Here is a 26,587-nt window from a genome sequence, read left to right on the forward strand (position 1 = left end):
AGTTCATGTTCCACATCATCAGTTTGTTACAATTTCCATTCCAGGAAGCTGAAAACTTTATAAAATGCAGCAGAAAGGCATTAAAGCTAACAAACAAAATACCACATTGTACCTGTAAGCAGCGCCCAAACCCATCCCACTGTAAAACATAACATAGTCTATTCAGAGACATGTCTACTGTGAAAAATAGTAAATTTCTCAATATGGCTGTCTGCATTTTTTGTCATTCCAGAAATTCACAGGTTTGTGCTGAAAAACTTGACATCAGGATATTGTAATGAGGTGTCACGATGAGGTTAATGAGTGTATGGATGCCTCCCAAACAATGATGGGCAAGTCAGCATCAACCAATCAGAAACCCTGTAGCATCCAGGGCCTCGGACGAGGAACAGGTCTATCTGCATGGTGAGTGGGGTTCAAGAAGGGGTGTTTGTAAAATTACATTTCTCCTTTTTGTTGTCTAATTTTTATATATTAATCTAAAGTATAGAGTAGTATACTGATGGAACTGAAATAGGGAACATATGAAAGTAAAAGTGTTTCTTTATTTATTTCCAGAATTTCACCCACAGTGCAATGCAAACCTTGCAAAGAAACTTGGAAAAGAATGAAGGAAGACCTGTATTTTTCATGTGTTCCCTTATTTGTTTCCATGAGTATATATATTTCTCATTCATATTAGGTGATATCAGTACTGATTTGTAGGTAGAGGTGATCAATGTGATGATACATTGCTCCACTGTTCAGAACAATGTGTCATCTATTGTAAATGTCTACTTGAAAATGTACTGAGGTGCTGATGTATCATTAAGCAATAAACACCCTCTCACTCACTCACTAAAGCTGATGATATGTGAGAGAATAAGTGTGATGTTAAATCATACTCATTCACTCATTCACTGCATGTGAAGTAAAAATGCTGTATCTTACTTCATTACTAGACAGGTTGAGAGTTTCTCTGTAGTTCTGACATTTCACACAGTTTTTAACCCGGCGGATAAGGTGTTCACTCATCATGCTGAGGACCCAGGTTTGATTCCCCAAATGGCCACAATATGTTAAACCCATTATTGGTGTCCCTACAGTGATATTGGTGGCATATTGCTGAAATATTGCTAAAATGGTGTTAAACTAAAGTCCGAGTTTTCAGTGATTGTCTTACCATGAGCACGTGGTGTCATTGATGATTTACAGTTGTTATACAATTCTTACCTCTATTTTGACTTTTACACATGGTGAAATCTCTGTCAACAGATTATTGAGATTACTGGTTACTCCCGGCGTTATTTTGTAAATATATTAATATGAACAAAAATAACCATCTCTACACTTGGAGTCAAGGATTGTCTGGCTACTGCTAATGAATACTGAAAGTCCTTAGCTGGAGTCTTGGGTATGTAAATTAGGTTTAAATGTAACAGATAACAAAATATTCATAGTAGCTACTTTAAATAATTCTTTAAGTTTTTGTATATTCGTTCATTAACCTCTTAAGTGACAGTTTCAATCTGCATGTAGGTGGTTCTCTCACAAATGACAAACCAGTGCACATATTTTGCTCAAAATAACTAATTAACAAAACCATCCATCAGAGCACCCCCTACAGAGCCCCAAAGTGTTGTTTACTAAGAGAGATGTTGAACCTCTTTAGCTAAACACTTAGTACAAAGATGTCCTGGATCCAAACAACACAATACCTGAAGCCACACAGATGGGCCACTAGGGTCACCCCTGTCCAGGGCTGGCTGCTGACCCCCTCGACCTGTGGAGTGGGCACACCTGTGATGGGGTTACAACTGGTTAAACACACACTGTATCACAGTGGAGGGCGACAGTAGGAAGTCGGATTATCCAAATGCTAACTACATTTTGGACCAATATTTTAAATTTATTATTTTGCTTGAAATAAATGACTGTGAGTAAGATGTCATCAAAATATGAAAGTGAAACATGAAATTTTCTCTGAATATGAAAAACGGAAGAAGAAATAAATTACCATGGAAATATTATAATATTCACTTTTTAATTTTTGATGATGTAATGACAGACACCAGATAAAAAATTTCAGCTCTGTCCCGAGTATATTTTCATATTTCCTGTAGTATCTTTCCAGACATCATGGTATGTGGTATTAATATCTTTTTGATAAATATCTGAGATTAACTGTGAAAATATACATATTGAAAAGTTGGTGCAAGAACACAATGTTTTTTCCTGATATCTCAGGTATGGAATTGTAATTGAAAGAAGCAGGGGGATTAAGTGACAAGAGAGAGTAAGTTTAGTTTATACACTGCTTTTATCAATATTCCAGCAATATGGTGTTGACACAAGAAATTGGCTTCACATACTGTACCCATGAGGGGAATCAAACCCTGGCTCTTCCCTGCATGACAAGCCAACACTTATCCACTAGGCTACCTCATGTACTGTATGGAAAATGGACTCAAGGCAGCATTTTAGTCAATGCACAATGCTCAAACATAAACATTTAAACATATTTTCAAAGACTGAAAGAAAACGATATTTCTTAATGCTGAAAAGTAGGAATGAGGGAGGGGGGAGGGGGTGGGGGTTGTTTAATGGGGATGGGAAAGACAGGGGTATTAACTTTCTTCTTGATACAACAAAACATGCTGACTCTAATTTGCCCATGTCCTAACACAAACAGAGCGAGAAGAAAATTTGTGTCCTCCTCACAAAGGTGGTTCTGATGTTAATCTATTGTCTAATGACCATTAAACAATGCCTGCTGAGTCAATGTTAATGAGCCTACTGTCTGAATTCCTTTGATTACAGAGCTCACGAACCCATTGTTTGGAACCAGACGCTTTCATCTTTGTTACAATCAGAACATTTGACCTTGATGGATAAAATTGATTTGGGCTTAACATTTTTCAGAAAGATTGTGTGTTCTTGTAGGGAAATATTTAATTTATTTAAATTTTATCCCATGCTTCCCAAATTGTAATATCTTTATTGATCAACCTGGTTTTTTTTACACAACAATGAAAATGTTCATGCCCTTGGAATTTAAATTTTTTGTTTTTCATAGCACTTTCTGCCAGTTGAGATTTATGTTGGCCCTGAGTATGTTCTAGTCTCGCCAGCACCTGTCTCATCTGGGGCTTCTCTGCCATAAGTTGACATGCTTTCATGTAACTGAAATGCCATTCCAAGCAGGAATCAGCGAACTTACTATTTTGGAATTACAAGTTAAACAGTCCTATGATCATTTCAATTTTTTTTACACAGAAGAAAATTTTTTTCTCTCATCTATTGCATCTGGATGGTCCGTTCAAATGTTCTGTATGACATGTTTTGTTTCATATTGGGTGTGAAATATTTTATTTAAAAACCAGAAAAATGTCCCGTTATGATATGTACGGTGAGTATGAACTTGTGTGATAATGATTAGTGTTGTCAGGAATACTAATAGTGTTTATTCCTCCAAAGCATCCCATCTTAAAATTTATAGCCCCCATTTTGTAAAACACATGTGGGAGTAGTAATATGCAAGTCTTTACTTTTGACAGATTTACTTTACACTTCACATCTTTTGGACTTATGACTGTTGGAGAGTATACTGTGTTTACCCCCCCCCCCCCAGCAACAAAAGCATCAGTTTTGTAGTGCTGTATGATGAGGAAGGATTAAATGGAATGAATTACCCTTAGAAAGCTTCCATCAAGTGTAATACATCTTCCTTGTATCAGTAATTTGCATCCAAATAAAGATTTCTTTCTCTTATTTCCATCTGTTCTCCTCACCTTAAAGTCATTAGGGGTGGTGGAGTAGTCAAGTGGTTAGAGGGTTTGCTTATCACACCGAAGATCCGGGTTTGATTTCCCTTGTGGATGCAGTGTGTGAAGCCCGTTTCTGGTGTCCCCAGCTGTGATATTGCTGGAGTAGTGCCAAAAGCGATGTAAACCAAACTTACTCAGTTCAGTCATTTGGATATCTAACACAACAAATACCTTCTGGATTTGGCCACTCCCGTGATTGGTCTGTTTGCTGGGATTGACCAGTCAGTGGTAAACTTTTTGCATGGAGGCTGATGCTATGCAATGTTAACATGTCTCCGAAAGCTTTTTCATCTGTCAAAATAAGTGTGACTAAATGCTTACATTTTCCGCCAAACATTCAGCCTGGTATGAATATATCTCACCCAGCCTGACAGAATAGTTACTAGCCAGGGGACAGTTGTAGTAGTAACAGTAGTTGTTGTAGTTTAGTAATCATCGCTGGTTGTTGTTTAGTCCCACAAAAGTGAGCCTGAAAAAAAACCCCTCACATCTGGACCAGACAATCCGGAGACTGTTATGAGGAATATGCACTCGATCAAGTTTCTACCCGATATGTGATCCAGGTTTTAGTCTGACATAATGGATCCAAGTTTCCATAGGGACCTGACAAACAAGTCATCTATCTTATGTCCTATAATCTGCATAGGTAGTAGTTAATACTAGTGATAGTCAGATCATCCTTTTTTCGTAACACTCTTGTAAATAACATTTTTCACTTTGTATGTAAGCAAACTTAGTGTTAATTGTAATATGAATAAAATGTGCAAACAGTTGATAGTTTATCCAACTTCCTCTTCTTGGATTTCCTCTGTCCCTTGAAGACAGGAAACCCACCCAGCAATCCTTACAAATGATATGTGTCTTAAAGCATTGTGCTAGAAGGATGTCACTGAGTAAAAACAGCTTTCCACAAAACATCGAATTTTGGGTGATTGTCTGTGAGTGTATCTGTGATCTTTACCTTCAGTGACAGTCTAGTCCTAACAGACATCTTCACCGCCTCAACATCAAAGTGTCCTAAATCCACTTCCGTAGCCATGTCGACTGGCAGTAATTGCATGTTACCCCAACACGACCTGCTTCCTTAATCTGGGGGGCTGGGGAGTGGTGTAACCTGCAGACAGAGAATGGCTTGTGTTGTTGTTAAATGTTAAGGTGGTATTACCAGTGTAGTTCTCAGGTTGAGATTTAAATAGGTGATTTGGTTTAGTTGTTCTCATTGCGATTAGTGAATATGAGGGATTATCCATGTGGAGATTTGGGCTTTTGGGTTAAAATTTGGGTGGTTCAGAATGCAGTGTCCACTGTTCCGAAATCCTCAACAAACTGGAATTAAGGGTGAATTTTGTAGTCTTATAGTATCAATGTATTCTAACTTATCAGCTTGTGTTAGAACTGACCACGGTCTGTCAAATTATATCAACTGCATTGTTGGAACCTGACAAGGATGTATAGTAATCTCACAGATATTCATCATCTTCAAGAATCAGCTTGTGACAAGAATTAATGAAACCAGTGGAAGAGGTATATTCTTCAAGTCTGACTGTCCGGATATTGCTGACCACGTGCATGCAGATGATGTTTCAGCTATTTCAGATTCTGCCTGTCAGTTACAGGAAAAAATAAATGTAGTTGTAGAATTTTGTGATGCCACAGGAATGAAGTTAAACCTGAATAAAACTAAAATCACTGTCTTCAGGAAAGGAGGCCCTCTCAGAAACACTGAAAAGTGTTTTTTCAAAGGTCAACAAATCCAAATTGTAAATGTTTAGAAATATCTTGGAACATTGTTCACATCAAAATTATCATGGAAAAATCTCAGCTATGCCAAACAGCACAAGCTACTAAAGCTCTATTTTCACTCAACTGATTTCAGCAAACTTTTGGATATTTAGACTTACAGGAGCTGTTCAGAATATTCCACAGTATGATAACTCCTATCAGAGACCATATAACAGATTATACGATCTCTGCTTCTGTAGTATGTTATGGTGCAGAAACATGGGGAACTATTTATTGTAAAGTAATTGAACAGGTTCTACTCCAATTTTCTGAAGAAAATATCTGAGGCTGAACAAAACCAGTGAAACTATGGTTCTGGGCGAGTGTGGCAGAACAACCCCATGTCAGTATCACTACATATGTAGAGCAGTCAGCTACTGGTGCAGGCTTATTCATGTGGAGGGTAACAGACATCCGCAGCATGCATATCTCATGCTCGAGTCCTTGTATCATTGTGGGAAAATGACATGGGCTAGTTACATCAGGGCTCTACTCTTTCAATATGGATTTGGCTTTGTGTGGATAAGCCAGGAGATTGGGGATACAGACAACATTCATATATACTTTTAAACAAAGATTAGAAGACTGTCTGACTGAGAACTGGCTGTTACTCTTTCAGAATCTTCCAAATGCAGTTATTACTCTCAATACAAGTCATTACTCATTGTTGAAAAAATATCATCTTTTAACTGAAGTATCATTATACTATGACCACTTGAGACTAGCCATAGAAAGTTGGAGACACTCCAGTACCTCATATGAAGAATGATTGTGTAGCTATTGTTTATTGAGGAAGAATACCATACAACTCTGCTTCCTTGATAACAGATGCTATCAACCAACACTCAAGAAGTTCATAACCCTGATGTGTACTGTAAATATAAATACTATGAAACAAACTGGAAAATACCTTAGTAAAGATACACAAGTAGCCCCTTGTTACTATCATATTTCCATGTAATTGCTACCATGCATGCATAAACCAATACCAAATTCCCTGTGAGGCCTTAAAAATTGAATAAATTCTGTCTGTCTGTCTGTCTGTCCACTTGTTGAGAGGTTGACTCATACTTGTGGAAGTTGGGTATCCAAGTGCTTAAGAGTTCATTGAACCTTAAATCAGGGCACACTTTCTCACATAGGCACTATGTATAAAGCCAAATTTGTATGTCCCCAGTCTTGATATGACTGTGATATTGCCTAAGTGGATATAAAACCATTTTTCTTTACCAATTTTAAGTGGGAAGAAGTCAACATTGGCATGTCAGGATTGAATGGTGAGCAGGTAGAATGGTACTGCAGTTGTTTACTGGCTCATGAAAGTTTACTTTGATAGTTGTAAAACTTGTCATGAAAGTTTACTTTGATGGTTGTAAAACTTGTCATGAAAGTTTACTTTGATAGTTGTAAAACTTGTCATGAAAGTTTACTTTGATAGTTGTAAAACTTGTCATGAAAGTTTACTTGATAGTTGTAAAACTTGTCATGAAAGTTTACTTTGATAGTTGTAAAACTTGTAATGTTGCTGAAACCCTGTATTATATTTAGTTTCGTTTTCTGTTGATTATTAGCCGTATGTAGTTTTTATGTGTGTTTTGATTTTGTACATTCTGTCAAGTGCATGACTTGTAAATGGCAAATTATTCACAAAATATGACTGATTTTCTAAATAATCAAACTAGATAAACAACTATAGTTTTGTTGCTCATATGTAATACGTGTATTTATATGATTTTCTAAGCAGTATTGCAATATGTTTACTCTCATGAAGAGGTTTGTGAAATAATGTGTGTGCTGGTCAGTGCAGGCAACAGTAGGGAGTATATCTCTCACTGTTCTTGGTGGATGATTACTCAGACAGAACCAGCATCTTGTAAAACCTGTTCTGGTATGTGAAATTGTTCCTTGCAGCTTGGTAGCATACTTTTCTCCACTGAAAGAGAAAAGAAGTTGGTAATAATATTTTAGATGTACACTCTTATCTTTAGATTTTGGGACTTTTAACAATTTGTGTTCAAATATTTGAGATCAAGAGGCATTAAGTCAAGACTGCCTATGTGTCATCTGTGTTTTACATGCATGTCCAGTATATGTTGAAAATGGAGGGGAGCACTCCATCTTTTTCTGTCCACAAAAACATGTGATTGGCCATCCTGTCAGGTGGAGGAAAAGTTTGAATTAAAGAAATTCTGATATCTGAATAAGTGTTTGTATATTTTTAGTGTATGTGTTAGCAAAATGTTTCAACAAGAACAGATATCAAAATAGCAATAGTATAAGGGGAAACAGATTGTTTTCAAATCTTACCCACAAAACATTCAGTTTGTGAACAAGCAGTTTTATGTGGAACATACTGATCACTAAATAAAGAGATAATTAAAACTGATGAGACTTCAATTTAATTCTAAAATCAATCTATATTTCATAATTCACTGTGAAAGTTAACAGTGATCTGCTCATGTCCTTTGCTATGAAAGTAAGGTTATCAAAGAGAAGTAGACCTTCCGGAACACGCTTATGTGAAGTGTAACACTTTCCTGTGGACTGTGTCTTACTCTGCAATGTGCTGAATACAAGATATGGCTAGAATCTTGTAATATCAAACTAAACTACTTCAGAGTGTGGGTAAATTGGTTCAAAATAGAAGTATATTTGTCATATTTGTAAACACAATTTGCTAGAGTTCATTTGAAAGATAGCTTGTATGTAGAGCTTGTAGCATGGGGATAGTTTGAGGGGAAAAGGGATATTTCATTTGTTTCTTATAACTTTAATATAATGTGTAATGTGTAAGTAATACAATTACATGTAATAAGTAATAAGTAAATGAATGTCTGTTGAAGAGTATCTTACTTTCTAAAGTTTTGTTTATATCTTTCCAGATAATTTTGCTTTATATATTTCTTGTCTTAAAATATTTGAATTTGCTTTTCATTGATAAATATGATATTTTTGTAAAGAAAAATTCTTTTTGCACAATTGTTTTTTTCCTAAAATTATGCATGTCTTTGTTAAGCTCAAAGTTTTTTGATGAATTTTGAACTTCTTTGGAAATGCTGAAGAATATAAAAGACCTGACCATACCACAAAATAATGTCTAGATGAACCTGACTGAATAATCTCTTTACGGAAATTGTTTTTCAGTATAAAGGATTTACATTTTTTAAAAGCTTAATTTTATAAATGTTTGTGTTAGTTTGAATACTTTAGACAGATTATAGCAACTTTTTCTGATAATTAGATAATCTTGAAAATTGTTGCAGCAAGTTAGGTGAGGACAGACTATTGACACATCCTGAGAACAGAACAAATATACACTCTCTTCAGTATAACACCTAAATTGGGACAAAAATTTGAAATTTAAACAGCCTTAGCCTCCCCATATTTAAATGTTTACTCTGATCTCACTTTGTCAGAACATGGATTACTCCACTTAAATTTCTAATTCCTTTTTTGAAATATTTATGCTGAAGTTGAATTTGTTAAAATGAAATTGCAGTTGCACAATGTTGTGCAGCTATGAGAGAGCAGGACACATCGTTGTACACTCACATCTAGGCTTAGGGCACAGTCGGATGCGAGGATTTGGGTGTTTAGCAAGGTGTTTGTCTTTGCCAGCGCAACACAAGTCCTCGACGCAAATGTCTGCTTCACGAGCCAGCAGATGGAAGCTACGATGATCGCTGTCGTTGAGTCACAGTTTGTCAGACTTGTATGTGTGACTGGTTGGGGAAGTTGACGTGTGGTCATCATCCAACATCGTTCAAATGACAAAAAGTAGTTGAGTGGTTACTAGTGACTTGATTAACCACTTGACCATCTGGTTGACCAGTGGATGGAATATAACAGCCGTAGTGTCTGGGATAGCAGGAAGCACAGATGCACAGGTACTTCAGTTTTGTATTTCTTCTTGAAGAATATCACAAGCTATGTCAAGGTTAATCGGCAGAAACTTGTATTATTCTAATTAAGGTTTGAAGACTTTAACAAGACTTAGTTGAATGGAGATGAATATTTCTTGAGAAATTAGTGACTCATATGTTTGTAATTTGTTGTTCTGTGTGATTTGTGTACATGTAACGTATGAGCTGTGATAAGGTAAATATATCTGCCATTGTCTGATATATAGTTGTATATTTTCATAAATCATTATGGGTCTGTGAAATTGTTATTTACTTATTATATGTATCATGATTATAATACACACAACTTACCTTTCCCACAAAACCTGTTATTTATGAGATTTCAGAGACATAAACCTCCTGACTTATGTCTCTTGATGATAGTGAGGTGTCTGGACTATTTAGCAGCCCATTTCCTTGTTTTTGTTATGTACTGATGCTCTGTGTCCAGCTGTTTCCTCTGCTTGTCATGTTATGTAATCTCTACATTCTGTGCATCTTGAACGCCCATACTGCACGCACTGGTCTTGGTAGTGTGAAATAGAGTTGAAATCTGTCCATCTTTGAGTGCCTGATATGCCTAACAAGTTCACAGTCATATATTCTAGAAATATTGAGAAAAAATAATTTGTAATATGAACTGTTTGAGAGGTATTCTAGAAGGTGTCAGTAATAGGAATGACAAGTCTAGCTATTATTAGCTTCTTTGTTGATAAAGAAGATGATCATCCATAAAGCCTTGTCATTCCAAGATGTAGTATGATTCTGTATCTGTTCCTTCAGGAGTCATATTTATAGAAATATTTAACAAAAAAGATTATTCTAAAATTGAAAAGACAAAGGTACTTTTGAGCTTAGTCTGACACACAGACCCTGAAGCAAATATGTCCTAGAAAGCCTATGCAAGTCTGGAAAATTGGAAAATGTGGCACATCTAAAATGAAGAAAGGCCCTGGGCTCCTTTTTCTTGTATTTAGTATTCTAATTTAAAAACATATATTTTCTGTCAAATATGTTCATTTCAGAGACCAGCTGTTGGTCTGTCTTGATCATGATTTTGAAATAAAGTCTTTCATCCATAAACTAGATCATGTTGTAATAATGTTTTTGAGGACATGTAAGTATAACAAAGCATTCATAAATAATATTTCTAGGAGATTAAAATGAAGTTTTCTAACATTAGAATTCCTTTATCTATTATCAACTTTGATTGATAGTTTATATTATTTTATGGACTGATGCTCATTTTAGAACTTAAATTATTAAACTTAAATTAAACTTGAATATTTATTCTTCTTTCATTGTAATCTTCACACTTATATTTTGTTGATTTCAAAGCAAGCTCATTTAAATAGTAAATTGCCTGACTATTTTCTTGTTATATTTCTGTGTGACAAGAAATGTTGTTGCTGTTGTGTAGCTAGTCGATGTATCGTCTTCATTCACACAAAAGAGTAACTTAAACTAGGTTACATAACGTACCAGTGTACTGGTAGCACATTGGTAAACTTGGACTTTCAACACATGCAGTGGAACAAATAGTCTCTAGGACAGGTCACAGCACCTATTGGGAGTAGGGATTCGATGGACAATAGTCTTGAGAATCAGTATACAACATAAGTATGAAGTTTTGAATATTTTAGGAACACAAGTACTGTTCGTTCACAAACAGTATAGAGAATACTTGAAGTAATATATCACACTTATTACAATAACTGGTCCTAATATGTATGTATTTATGTTCAAGTAGAGTATGAAGTTTCATTGTTAGGTCAGTATTTTCAGGAAGTGCTTTAAATACACATTGGATTGTTAAACATTATTGTCTTAAAGGACAATATTTACAAGTAAAAAAATCCTGCTCTCCTATCAAATATTGATAAGTGAAATGATATGTGAAAGGTTGGTATCATATCTTTCAAATATCAGGTGCAACACCATAGAATTGATAAGTCAGTATCATATTGTACAAATATTAGGTGTAATACCCACGTAGTAAAATGTTGGTCTCAGATATCAACAATGGAAAGAAACTGATATTATTACCAAAGTGATGTTAAATTATGAAATAGGTTTACAGACTGGAGAATTTTTGATATTAGCCAGTGGAGACCAACCAAATATACCTTTTATTTGTTTTGGCTTCTACGCATTTAAAAGTTTACCATTGGAGAAAACTGCATACAAGACATGAATGTGCAAGACAGTTGAAACTGGCATCATGAATGCTGGGTTATCGTTCCTCATTAACATGGAGAACAAATAAAATATCTCTATTTTTCACTTTGACAAATTCTCATATCTCATTATCATGTGCATGGATGCATGGATGCATGGATGCATGGAGTGCATCCATAATGATGTAAATGACTTATTGTGAAGAATGTGATGTGAGACAGTAAAGACGTCCATTTTGCCACCTAAAACTAGTGTAAGTGTTCATTTTATAAATATTACATTGAGAACAATCATCAGTATTTTGTGAGTGTACTGTGAAAGCCTGCAGTCAAGATTATTATGAAAATGGCTAGGTATTTATGCATTTGGGATTTCCATATAAGAAATGACCCATACCTTTTCTGGGCTGATTGAAGAACTGGGTTGTTGTGTTGCCTGACCTGGTTCAGTGTACCTGGCTATTTGATTGGGTGGTGGGGTAGCCCAGTGGTTCAAGCAAGGTTCACGAAGACCTGGGTTTCATTCCCTACAATGTGTGAAGCCCATTTCTTGTGTAACCTGTAGTGGGATAGAGCTAAGAGTGTAAAAGTAAATGTGTGTTCTAACTTCCTACTATGTGGGTTAATGGTCATGTGATCAGTCACTGATTTACTTGCCCAACGTTTGACTTTTCTAATGCTGACATAGCTGGACTATTGGAGATACCAGCACAAAACAACATTCACTCTTTCATCCATTTGAGATTGAGTGACTTCCCTTGTCACAGGGAAGTAGTGAGTACCTTTCGTTTTACACCTCTTTTAGCAATATTCCAGCAATATTACAGCGGGGACACCAGTTATTGGCTTCAAACATACACCTGTATGAGGAATTGAACCCAGATCTTCAGTGTGGCAAGCAAATGCTTTAACCACAAGGCTACCCCACAACTCTGATACAACACCTTTAACAAAGTTATATACCAGTTATTTCCCAGTGACTCTACCAAGACCGTGAGTGTTTAACAGAGAATCCAGTGGTTGAGCTGTGGTCATTGCCAGTTGGGTACTTTGTCCCACAAGATCATACATCATTATCACCCACCTTTTAGCCAAGTTAATCACATTATATATTACGCTTGTAATGCCAAACACCTGTGTTCAATTCCCCACACTGGCACAATGTATGAAACCCATTTCTTGCGTCTGCCGCCATGATACTGCTGGAACATTGCTAAAAGTGGCATAAAACCCAAATCACTCACTCACATTAAAAACACAGGATATTGGGATTGTTTCAGCTTTGGAAAGCCTAAGGAGATTCAAACCAATGAATGTATGCCATCTTTTATTTTCAATAAACAAGTAGTAATTTAAAATTTGGCAGTGAATTTAAACATGCAATGGAAATGCATTGTACGATTGTTGGGTAAGAACTTTTTGTGGGACACAGAGGGACTCCTACTACAGCAGTGGAGAACATTAGAATCCCCAAAATACAGGAACATTCATTCAGGATTCTTGAGCTTGGCTGACTTCCCATTTTTATTTTGAAATTTGGCAGAGCTGATGTCTTATTTTCACTGTGATAAAACGAGTATGTTTGATATGTGATTAATAAGCAAATAATTGCTCACTGCCATTATTGACTATCCTGCTGCATTTGTTGGGCCCTGTCTGTGAATGAAGATCTGCAGTTGATGCAGGTTTTTTATCACAGGGCAGATGATAGATGTTTGAAAGAAATCCTGTCAACATAAGGACACACCAGTGTATGTACTCGATGAACAGAGTAACTGACTCTACATGTTTGTTGACTGACACAAAGATGAGCATTAAATAGCTGCCAATGTAAATATATTTCATTGAGTGAGGTTTTGTTTTAGTTGCAGTCTGAATGCCATGTGTTCATAGTGTTGGGATTGGGAGTTGTAGGTTATGGCTATCCACACATGCACACATGAAATAATTTGGAATAGTGTGTGAAACTCCACCATGATCTTGTTCCATGTGGAGTCTATAGGTAATATGCGTCTAAAAAAATGGAAGGGATTGCATCATTTTTTAGTTTCTCATAATAATTTGTCATGTTATGACAGGTTATCTGTAAAAATATGAATATAATTTGGTGGCCTTTAGATTTCTTAGTGTCGTGTATGTGTATGTGGAGTAGCCCCTCACAACTTAGAATAAATGATGTCCAAGATTACTCAAGGACAGCCTGTCATACCTCACGCCTTACATGTCAGTGTTTCACTCACTTTGAAATCTTGATTGAATGTCATCAGAACTTTTCCTCCGATGTTATACAGAGATAAAAAGAAGTGTATTCTTCCTTTGTAGCCCATCTCAGAGTGATGATGTCAAGATGCCTTCAAAGGAGGTCACATCAGGCAAACATTCTAATCACCAAAAAGTGCAAAGTCATCATTACAAATGCAATACATGCAGATTAGTGTATCTTTATCTTGAAAATGAGTATTATTGATGAGTTCCAAATCCAAAACTTTGATACTGATAATTTTAAAATCCTTTTGTATTTTTGTCCATGGCATTATTCTACCATATAGGTTCACTATCAGGTGTATCTTTCTTCTCTGGCGTTTGTCTTGGCAACATTGAAACCTGTGAATAGATTTGATAAAGAAATGAAGGCAAATTATTTTAAAAAGGTAACATATGAGTGGCTGAAGAACCCAGCCGGGCTTTGTTTTGAGTGTGCTGTTGAAATTCACACTGGTTTCACCAGATGCAACCTTCTACTGTGTTGTTTATTCATATTGATTTATCTGTTTTTAAGTCAAGGAATTCAGTGTTATCAATATGGAGATGTATAGCATGGTCCTAAGGTCCCAAGGTTTTGATATTTGACATGCTCTCAGCATTTTCCAAGTAATAAACTGTCATGACCTTGCACAATACTCGGGAGACAGTTTGAAAATTACTACTGCATGTTTACCATCTTCATCCAAAATAATTTATAAAATGGTGAATTATCTGAATGTTGCAAATTTGTGTCCAACATATTTTATTGAGTTCGTTGTGTTTTGTCTGATAAAAAATTTGGTCTCTTGTTATTGGTCCTTTTTGTAGCTTATATTTCTTTTGAAAAAGTGAATTTTGAAGAGAGCAGATATAATGGGTGTGTCAAAAAGAAAAAACATATGTTTTCACTATAACAAAAGGACAATGAAGACTACTGAAACACTTTGAACATTATGAACATTCTTCTCTTGATGTGATTAATTAAAAGTCAATTCAAAGCTGTGGAATAAAAAGAAAATTGAAAAAAAACTGTGTTGGGTCTGTTAGCAGCTAAAGATGTGGCTTAAGGTTGGCCAGTATTTGCATGTTTGATCGGTGTACTGTTTCAGCCCCAGGTCTTTAAGCCAAACACAGAGGAAAGTAAAGTTGAACACAGGCATAGCCCTAAAAAGATTGATTTCTTGCATTGTTTGTTGCTGAAGCTTACTGTGTAAAGGGACAACAGGAATGGCAGAAATAGGTCTGGTTCAAGGGAATGTTTTGAGCCCACTTGTTTTTTATTTGATGATTTGATTGGTGGAAAAATTAATTCATTTTCATTTATCGGAAGTGGTAGGATACTTTCTGACAATGTAAAACCACATTGTGAAATGTATAAATACTAATTTGCAATAATGAACATTCAAGAATAATATCTTAGCTTGTTAAGTGGATTGTTGTAGATATTTGAAAGAATAACAATACAGACAATGATGCCGTTGTGGCTAATATCTGAAATGTTTATATAAACAAAAGTTTTCACATAAACAGTACAATCACATTTGTATTACCATTCAAAACTTTAAGTTTTGTATATTTCTTAAGAAAGTTAGAAAAGGTTCAAATTCTAAATTCTACAATGAATGCACACACCCCAATCCCGTTCTCCACCTACTGTAACAAAAGCTGTGATCAAATTTGACTGAGATTAGAAATACTCTGTTTTCACGTGTTTTAGAAAAAAGTGTTTGTATAAACATGAGGAAGGTGTTTTCTTCTCTTGTCATGGCTGCATCATGGCTTAGTCTGCTAGGCAATTTGTTGTGTGACTCAGAACAAACATGTTTCAGCTTTGGCATCACTTGTGGCTTAAGTTTTTATAATGACTGTCCCACCTAGTCTGTGGCTTATCTGAAGTCGCTGTGAATAGATTCACATGATGAATGGTATGTTATGTTTTTTCTAAGCTTCTTATTTTCCTTTGACAGAATTTTCCTTTTATGACCATAAAAGCATCATACAGAGTTTTGTTTATTCTTTGTGCATTTAAAATGTTAATGGCATACAGGAATTGAAATGAATCTTTGGTGTTCAGTGAGATTTAAGTTTAAGTCAGAAAACATGTTTCATTACAACTTGTCTTGTTTTCAGAATGACAGTGTAGCCAAGCAGTAAAAGTGTTAGCATGTCATGTTCAATGGCAAGGTTTGATTCACAACATGGGAGAATGGTCTCCCATGACCAGTGTTGATGAAGTATTCACTGAAGACATTCACATAGTCGTTCTCTTACTTAGAAGCAGACATGAGACATTGTACTAAGAAAATTTCAGACAAAATGATTTCAGAGTGAGTGAGTGAGTTTAGTTCTATGTTACACTTGGCAATATTCCTGTTATCTAGTGGCGGTTTGTAAATAGTCGAGTCTGGACCAGACAATTCAGTGATCAACAGCATGAGCATTGGTCCGCACAATTGCAAACTGATGATATGTCAACCACATCAGTGAGCCTGACCACCCGATCCTGTTAGTCACCTCTTACGACAAGCATAGTCGCCTCTTGTGGCAAGCATGCAGACCTTCACGGGTCAAATGATTTATGAATGCTAATGAATTATTTGGTTGTAGATATTGGCTGTACTGGTTGTAGATGAGTCTACACTGCAGTTAGTTATGTTTGTAATTGTAATAACTTGAATATGTGGGAAATGGATATTTACTGAAATATTGATAGACACTCCTTCATTAAATGAAGTCAAGTTCCATGTTGTGACAAATCCGTGAAACCATTTGACACCATTTTCCTTAAGATACTAGGAAACAGTGAATACAGTTGGGTTATGTTTCAGATTAGCTGATCTTACTGGATTTGATTTTATATATTTTCTGTTAAATTCATGCTCGTTGCACCTATTCTACAAGCCAGGACCCTGTGATTTTGTTTGAATCCCAGATTGGTTTGCCTGCACCATGCTGGTCCTTGTGTGTTTCATTAAGTGGTAAATGTCTCTAACTTGCATAACTGGTGGTCACCTCTCCACACAAAACTGTCTCTGATAGCCAAGTGGTTATAGTGTTTGTTTTTTGAACAACAAACCTGGGTTTGAAGCTAACATGGAAAAATATAGTTGTAAAGTGCTGTGCTTGTGAGTCATGAGTGTGTTGGAATATAGTTTGATGTGGTGTAAAACTCACTGAGCCTGTTATAGAGGAATGACAAGGAATATTGAAGGATATGTTTTGATACAGATTCTTGTATCGTCAAGGAAGTATGCAACCTCTGAATAATAATTTCTTGTTATTTGCATTAAGTTACATTTTGATGTAGATCCTAGCTTGATAACAATGTAGGAACTGACAATGAGATGTTGCTCTGTGAATCGATAAAGTGTCAGTGTTATCAATAAAACTTCTGTATTTGCTCACCAGCTTCTTCAATGCTGATGACACAATTACTGGGAGTACAAGGAAGTACTGTTTAACAGATACAGTAAGTGTTGTGACAGTCCAAGCTTGTTATCCCCAGCTAACAATGACAGGTGTGTCCAGTGACTTGATGGCTATCCCTGACTTCATCTACTTCCTGAAGTGACATCGTCTACTTGCTGACCTGTCACAAGACCTGACGGCTGACTGTCTGGAGGAATGTCATACTCTGTATGGCCACCTGTTTAACATCTATCCCTGGACTTTGCTTGTCTCTGTCCCCATTGTCCTGTCAACTTACTAGTGTGACCATGATGGAATCTGTTGACTTCTGTAGCAGTGACAGTATGTATGATCTGATCCTGAGAGGCAGTGGGGTAGTTTAATGGTACTCTCTCTCTCACTCACTCACTCACTCACTCACTCACTCACTCTCACTCACTCACTCACTCACTCACTCACTCACTCACTCACTCACTCACTCACTCAATTCAGTGTTTATAAGCAATGACTTCCAGTCTTCATCTGTTTATATGACATAGGTGTGGACTGTTGGTGCATATATTCAAGGAAAAGGTAGAGAGAACTTGCATCCAGAGTATATTATTATTGTAGTAGTTAAAACACAGCTCAAATACTTCTGGAAGACACTGACTGCTCACAGGAAACTGTAGCAGCGAGTATCTATTAATACACCCAGTTTTTCTGCAGTAATTTCTGCACAGTTAGACCATATCAACAACCTTAAACTATGACTTATTATTATATCTTGCTCATTTAATGTCATTTAAAGACAACCATGAGTCTCTGTTGATATATTCCTGATGTCACTGACAGTATCAGTTTAGGGGCAGTGGGTAAGAGTAATGGTTAAGGTGTTCGTTAGTGATGCTGATTCCACAATGGTTACAATGTGTGAAGCCTGTTTCTGGTGTCCCCCACCTTGATATTGCTGGGGTAGAACAGACCTTCAGCAACCCATGCTTGCCACAAAAGGTGACACATGTCATCGGTTCCCAATTGCGGAGTTGCTCATGTTGTTGATCACTGGATTGTCTGGTCCAGACTTGATTATTTACAGACCACTGCCATATAGCTGGAATACTGCTGAGTGCGGCGTAAAATAAAACTCATTCACTCGCTTGATATTGCTGGAATATTGCTACAAGCGATGGGTAACACAACTCACTCAATAGCAAGTTATCACAGATTTGAGAAGTTGTTATAACCTTTTTGAAAAAAGTTCCCAATAATGAATAAAACCTTGATCTTTTTCAATCACAAAAAAAGTCTGAAAAGTGCAAATATGTAACCGTTTTTATCGAAACAGGATTCTTCATTTCTTCACTTGTACAAAAAGCATGTCTTGAATTATTTTGTGCACACCTCTCAACAAACATAGTGACTTATCAAAGGTTTTGACAAATGTTCCCCTATTTCAGTAACCTATGGTAGATGTTTAGTATTTGTATAAGTCAGCAAGTGCGACATAACGTAAGTATTGTGATGTGTGTATTCTGTGTGTCAGGCAGCTCACCATGGCTAGCTGCGGTCTCGCACTGCACACAAACATCACCATCCATGCACTGGATTTACTTAGTTCATATGGCCTCATGAGAGTCCTCCACTCAAGCGACCTGCGGACATTTGACAAATACCTATATTTAAAGATTCTGTTGGCCTTCTTCCTTGCTTGGCCTTCAGTCGTGCACTTGAACAATTCTCATTGCTTCAAATGTAGGGCTGTAGGTTTTTGTGTGTAATTACATAATGTTAGTGACAAACTGACATGGTGTCAAAGTTTGTGGGTGGTTTTACTTAAATATGTTTTGGTTCAGATCTTTATGTTGTTTGACACATAAATAATTTGAGAAGTCAATTCACAGAGTGACAATTATTGTTATTTGGCAAGAGGTATGTGTTGTTTAAGGGCATGTTTTCCTTTATCAAGCAGTGATATGTTTTAGGGAGAGAAGGATTGTTGAGAACGGTTGCTAAAAAATAAAATGGTCTGATGACACACTGTGCTGAGTTAAGTTACTCCTGCAAAGACCAATGTCTGAGCTGGCTACCCTGGGGTGTCAACCAAGACACTGATGGTAGGTCCTAGCTGGTGATTGGTTGGTTTGCTTCTGACTCAGAATATTGCAAAAAATGTACCACATTTTGGGAGTAGATGACGGTAACCCTAGATAATGCTCTGCTAAACTTTGGAACCACATACAAGGCGAATATGACTGCTGAATTGGAATAACATAACACGCTTTGTATCCTTGACAATGAACAACATTTACTATTTGCAGTTTGTAAACTAGAATACGTAAAGAATAGGTTCTACAAAATGCTTTTTAATGGAGACCTAGATTTGAGTCAGTTGTTTGACCCAGCAAAACAAGCTTTTGTTTTCTACAGAATCAGTTCAACATTTGAGACGAAATGTACAAAGGAAGTAGGGTGGGACAATCTTGATGCGTCATAGTGTCCCCATAAAAACTAGAAGTTCTATAATTACAATATCTTTATTTGGACAGGAAATGGCCAACTTGCTGTCTTTTCAGTTCACAGTCTTTAACAAATCAGTACTTTCTCCTTGTATAATGCATCCATATTTATTTTTTTTTTAAATCCAAACCCAAATATTGCCTGAGTGAATAATATCTCTTTTGCGGAATGTCTACAGGTATCTATCGGCAGCTAATCCATTCATCTAAATTAGTAAGTAAAACATTACTTCAAAACTAGACAGAAGCAATGTGTATTACCCTTTTGAAGTTGAAGAATATTGTTTCATGTAACCACAGTTAACATTGTCAAGAGAGGTGAAAATTCAAACACTGCCATCCAGCTGTGGATGTTTTTTAATTCACTTCACAAAGTGTAAGCACCAAAATCAAAGCAACACTCTATGGAGGAAACAAGACTTTGAAAGCTTTGTTGTTTACCCACCAATGTCCAGAATGTCATTCAAACAGTTCTGAGTACAACATGTTGTCTCTGCTGCATGGCCTCTGATATAGTTTGGACTGGAATTTTCAAGAAAATCTTCCATTTCAAAATTGGTTTGTATTCTGAAGTTTCATGAATTCCTTTGCCTTGCTCAAGTCTGAAATTCCTGACATCAAGTGCAAATTCTGTAATTGTAGATAAGCATGGCAATTGTCTCCCAACAACAGATTATTTGGGACAAGAGCTGTTTGTTTTGTTTGATTTGTCATGGCTTAAAGGTGCGAGAATGAATTGTGGCCTTTCTCTAATATTTATATTCTGCAAACTGCAAATTTACCCAATGTGGGTCTCCCTCAAAGAACATTTGTAATCGGTATCTGTAGAATTTATAAGTACTGTGGAACCTCCCTGACTGGAAGTATGAAAGTTGGGAAAACAGTGTTGAGTCTACAGGATAACTCAACATTTTCTTTTCAATTTTAGATGTTTTATTTGATAGTGTAAGGTGGTGTAAGTGACATTTTTGCAAAGCTGTTAATTTAACAACACTCTCTCCTCACCTCAAACAGCTCTTCCAAAGGCTGTTCATAAAAAAGCTTGTTGACCAATTTGAAATATTGTATGGTATAATTTATTTTTGTATGATATCAAGCACAAGAATGAACGCTTAAAATTGTATAAATCTGACAATAAGTAGTCCTAGGCTGATTATGAAACTTCGAAAGAAAAATTGGAGGTCATCTTGGATTTGTGAAGTAAGGAGTTCTTTCTTCCTATTCACCTCATGGTGATTCCCCCATGCAAATTTCAAAGGTTGTATTATAAATAAATATAAAAAAGGTAATACCTATCGTCTGCCCCAAGAAATTCAAAGAAAAAAACACATATAATGTTTTGTTTAATTGTTAGCTGTGTTAGCGTGTTCAGCTAACTTCAAGCTTCATGAGGAAAGATTTGATAAATGAGTCCACCATACTAGTGTCAATGGAGTGAACCACACTTGAAGTGGGATACTGTAAGTTACCAAGCCAGTCAAATCAAAGAAACTGCCTGTCTGATCCAAATCATTGTCTTCACAATCAGGAAGCCTGACTCAAATCTGAACATGGCTGTATGTTTTTGTTTTCATTGCTTAGGTCAAAGTGTATACTACGCAGTCAACATGATGTATGTCACTAAATACAGGCAAACTGTAGTGCAAATGGGGGTGCGCACCATAGAGAATATGACCAGTCTTCTTATACTGGATTGCGAGCAAAGGTTGGCAGTGTACTTTCCTCACTTCTGTACAAAAAATATTTTACATCTCAAAATATTGTCACCATTAAAGGTACACTCCCATTTCCTTACTTGGTTGTGCTCTCAGATATCCAACCCCATATTTGAAATAATTACTCATGTTAGATATATGTTATTCAATATTTTAAGTGCCACTTGTGGTATTCAGATCGTTCTTTATCCCTGTTACCTCTGCCCGCTTCTGGCTCAGTGGAATGAAGGAACAAGAATAAGCAGAAATAAAAGCAAAATAACATATTGCCTAATTTTATCATGAACCTGTTGGAGTTTATTTGTCTTATCTGTCGTTGTTATTGCTAGAATTTTCGTGACATTTATTCTACATAAAAACACTTCTGGCACAGTGGATGAATGAACCAGGGGAGGTAAGTATTCCATATGGAATAATACCTTCATGTTCCTTCACTCCACTGAACCAGATGCTGGCAGGGGAGAATGGAGGCGAAGAACAATCTGATATACTTTGAGTTGCCCATAAATGTTGAATGAAACATATTTCATGTGAGTAATTATTCAACATCGGGGTGGAAATCTGAGAGCACAACCCAGTGAAGAAATCTTTGTATTGTCAGACCTTTGTGATGGTGGCACTATTATATTTTGACATGAAAAATATTTTTCAGACCGAAGCAAGTGAAGTATGTTGCCATCCTTTGCTCGCTTCAAACGCATATAAGAAGACTGGTCGTATTCTCTATGCTGCACAACCCCAGTTTGCCTGTGCACTAAACCACTTTAAGCAATGTCTGTCTGTATTCATCATTATGTCTGCAAAATTGATTTTGATTTTTTTCTGCAGAAATGAAATTAGTCCTTGACTTTTGCAAAATATGGTGAGTGACCACAAGAATAAAGATATTGTTAAGTCAGTAACTCATACTTACGTACTAATTAAAGATTTTGGATAAAAAACAATGTCTCTGAAAATAGAATTTAATAGAACAGAATTGCTTGATCCCAGAAATAGAAAACGTCTTGTGTTGTGATTGTTAAAAAGTTTCAGTACTGTGTTGAACATTGCTTGGTACAGTGATTTATATGATGTCATAGACAACCTGTATGTTGAAGGCTTGTCACCTCTATACGGTTCCTTGTCCTGGTCCATGTTAAAGACTTAAATAAATACTAAGATCATAGATACTTCGGAATTTGCACACTCAAACACAACTTTCGAGAGACTATTGAATACAGACGTCGGCTGTGAGGTTATCTAGTGCCGCTTGAGACATGACCAAGTCATTACCACGGAGAACATAGAAAAAGCTAGCCTAGGTAAGTCTCTCTTGTAAGTCGCAGGTAAACTAGAAAAAGCAGCGTCACACAGTGTTTAGCTCCTCAGAGGCTGAAGTAATGTCGTGTTGATCTTAGGAGACCGTTTGACGTGAGATTTTTCTCAAATCCTCCGTCGCTTCAAAGATCTGCTTCATATTTAAACAGCAGCACGTGGTAGGTGGATTATGAACACTGCTCTACGTTTCGTGCTGTTTAATACCGACTCACTGGAAATTACTGAAGACAATGAGATATTTGAATTTCAAGGTGACAGCAGAATTCCTGCATGTGTACTTTGTGTAGTCAGAGAATGTCATGTGATTTTTTAACATGGAAGTCTATAACAGTCTCATGATGTACATGTGATAAATATTTGGGCTAACTGGAAACTTTGTTTATAAGAAATGTTCACGTAAAGTATAAGGCAAAGGAAATCTACCTTTGGAATTGTTTAAAAAATACAAACATAATCAGAGTAAATGGTTGTGTTGTCCAATAAGAAAATGCAGAATCTGTAGTAGTGTTAGCTTTAAGAAATAAAACATTTATGTACATTGGCCTGACATTACAAAATGTCATTCAACAAGAGTTTGTCTTGTGAATTCATTGATAGTTTTGCTTTGACAGAAAATAGAATCAAAATATTTCTTTCTAATCTTTAAGTTTGTTTGCCAAGTGTGAATGGTTGGTGGAGAGTTCAAAACAAATGGCTGTCACAGAGATCACCCTGTTTGCTGAGAAATCTTGGATTGTTAGTTTTCACAAGGACTTGAATGAATGTCAAATACTTTATCTAATACAGCTTTCTGTCTTTTGTACCACTCTGTTGTCTGTGGCTAAGAAGTTGCCCATGCATTGTCCAACCACACTTAGACCACTGTGATACTGAGGCTCCATATGGGTGACTGAGTGGGCATTGTTCTAATTAAATGGAATCTTTGAATATTATGTGTATGTACTATTAAAAATAGGTTTACCTTTTACATTTTTTTTATCATAGAATGCAAATTATTGAATAATAGACACTTAAATGCTGCATTAATATATACTTATTTCATATTTGCCAATGATATCGTGATATCTTCTGAGTCCTACTTGCTGACTTCTATACCAGCTGACCATGGTGACAGCTGACCACACCCAAGTGGGAGTGGGCGTGGTGTGGTATGGTATATTTGGTTATTGTGTTTGCTCACTCTGAACTGGTTGATGTGAACTTTATGACCTGGAAACATCAGTGCAGATTTGACACTTCACAGGGTGCACAAGTTCTGCAGTTTAAATACTGGTGGAAATACATTTGATCAGTGTATCATCAAAGCGTGAATTTAATTGTTAGTTTATTGTTATACACTTATTGGTGTGTAGAGTTGTGTCCTTTAGACATGCCTGAAACCTGTGATAGTCGGTTTGAGTTCCATGTTCCCCCACTTCTGCTCAAATGTTTTCAATACTAAAATCTTGTAGATGAAACATCTGCCTCACAATTGGAAAATCATTGGTTCAGTACCCAAAAATGTTATAGTGAAAGACATTTAGAGAAGGTTTTTTTGTGTTTGCATGTTTCTTGCTCTGCATCAAGGGGATTTAACATGTAATGTCTACTTTAGACTATGTACAGTGTGACTGAGTAGAGTATGCATATTACAGTTCAGTGTGGAATCTCAGTGGGGTAGAACCATACAATCAGCCCAGACTAGCACAAGCATTGTCACACATACTGACATGCCAAGTACTCACATCACTACATCAGTACAATGAACTTGAACACAGAGTAAAACTCCAATGTTGAAAGATGGTACATGTTTGCCCTGACTACAGTTGGGGAAGACAACAAGGACAATGGAGTAGTTGGCTTGTACACTTACTGTGAGTGGGGTATCCATGGAAACCAAATCTTTATCCACCTTTCCTGTCAGTCATATTTATCTAACTATTGCAGGTGCCCTGTGGGTCATTATGATAGACCATGGTTTCCATTACAACTGCATGGTGGTGACGATACCTACATAGTATACAGAGAGCTAATTGGCTGATGGGCCACTTTGGCAAACCAGGCAGAAAGAGTGCAACTGTGAAAATTTCACAAAATATTATTTGAAAACTTCCTTTATTCTCTTTCATCTCTAATTTCCAGTCTGCCATAAGCTGAGTCATACCTCTTGAATACAAGAAAGATTTTGATTGGTTAGTACTTGATTCTAACCATCATCTAGAAATGGTAAGTTTTCGGGCCAATTATGTCGTCACATCCGTTGGTTGTGAAAACTGGATCAATCATGGTTCAGGTTGACCTGACAGATTGTGTGTCACAGCATCCTGGGGCTGTTACTTGTGCCATGAACCACTGATTTACCTGGCCTTGATTGTTTAGCTGCCAATCAAAGTGTTGAAACAAGGAGAATACATATATAGCTGCATGGTGAGTATGTTTAATTGACAAAGCTGATGTACACTGAGATAGTAATGGTGTTAGAACCTACACCAAAACATTGCATTGATTGCAATAAAGAAGTTGACTATCTATGGAACATGATTTTCCTTCATCTTTACAACATCTAAAGTGCCTTGCAAAAAAGCAACTACCAGAGTGTTTCCTGTTAAACCCATCAACATCAATGCTCCAGAAGACACTGTGATACTGACTTGAATATACGGTATAAACTTCCTTGCATGGATTACAGCCGTCGTCAGTGTCATGATGAAAAAGGTGGTCAGATCTGGGGACATGGCCGCTGAAATTAGCCATGCTGTAATTAATGAGAGCTGCCTTCAGAATGTACACAAACGAAACTCAAAGTAAAAGTTCATGGGAAAGTATTAACCTTTGCTTGACCAGATGTTGTTTTTGATGCAAACTGGTCAAACCAGACCTGTAAAACAACTCAGGCCTCACTGTTTTGGCTTGATGGTTTACAGAAGCTTTGCTGATTTGTTATCTACGAGAAGCTAAAGTTTACACATATTTGTCTATATATTTGTTTTCATATTATGGCTCAAGTTTGAAGTACAACTACATGATACATTTTATCATTTGCCCTACTATAAATGACAATTACAAAATTGTAATTGCAAGTTCTAATTTCTGTTTTCACATGGGGCAGTGGTTAAAGTGGTCTCTCATCAAACTGAAGTCCTGGGTTTAATTCCCCTCATGGATGCAGTGTGTGAAGCCCATTTCTAGTGACACACGCCGTGATATTGCTGCATTATAGCTAAAAGCCATGTAAAAACTGAACTCACTGATTCACTTTTTATAAACATAGAATTGTCATTTTTCATGCACCCTTGCCTAACCTCCACCTGTCCGTCCCCAACCCCCAAGTCTTGATGAATAAATTCTTGTTACTTGTTGTTTTCTGACCCCACCATGTTTACTGTGTCATACATTTCTGATACCCTTGATCTCCTACAACCACAAATGTATGCTGGGGAGTGGGGAGCCAAATGGTTAAAGCGCTGGTTTGTTATGCAGCATGCCTGGGTTTGATTCCCCACAATGTGTGAAGCCCATTTCCAGTGTCCCCACTGTGATATTGCTGAAATATTCCTAAAGCAATGTAAACTCATACTTACTTGCTAACATATGACTAGGCCTTTGAATTACATTTCATTATTGTGGAAAACACTATTTATTTGTATTTTTGTTTGCATGTGTCTTGCTCTGCATTGATTGTTATTTCAAAAGGGATCAGCTTATCTATGGGTTATACTTTGGTAAAACTCTTTTTCTGGTGACCAGTAAGAAAACAAC

General features: G+C 36.5%; 1 protein-coding gene across 2 annotated transcripts in view; it reads left to right on the forward strand.

Moving 5' to 3' along the window:
- The first annotated feature begins 232 nt into the window (after window positions 1–232).
- LOC137274617 (ATP-binding cassette sub-family C member 4-like) overlaps window positions 233–26,587 on the forward strand; it is a 52,728-nt gene continuing 26,373 nt past the window's right edge. Inside the window, exon 1 of one of the 2 annotated variants that reach the window (XM_067807913.1) lies at window positions 233–405. In XM_067807913.1, coding sequence (XP_067664014.1) covers window positions 278–405 — 128 coding nt within the window. In that variant the 5' untranslated portion in view covers window positions 233–277. Of the gene's footprint in view, window positions 406–9,134; window positions 9,476–26,587 lie in introns of those variants that run through there. The other variant, XM_067807914.1, reaches the window with a different exon arrangement.

This window comes from Haliotis asinina, chromosome 2, assembly GCF_037392515.1.
Source record: "Haliotis asinina isolate JCU_RB_2024 chromosome 2, JCU_Hal_asi_v2, whole genome shotgun sequence".
Taxonomy (NCBI): Eukaryota; Metazoa; Mollusca; class Gastropoda; order Lepetellida; family Haliotidae; genus Haliotis; species Haliotis asinina.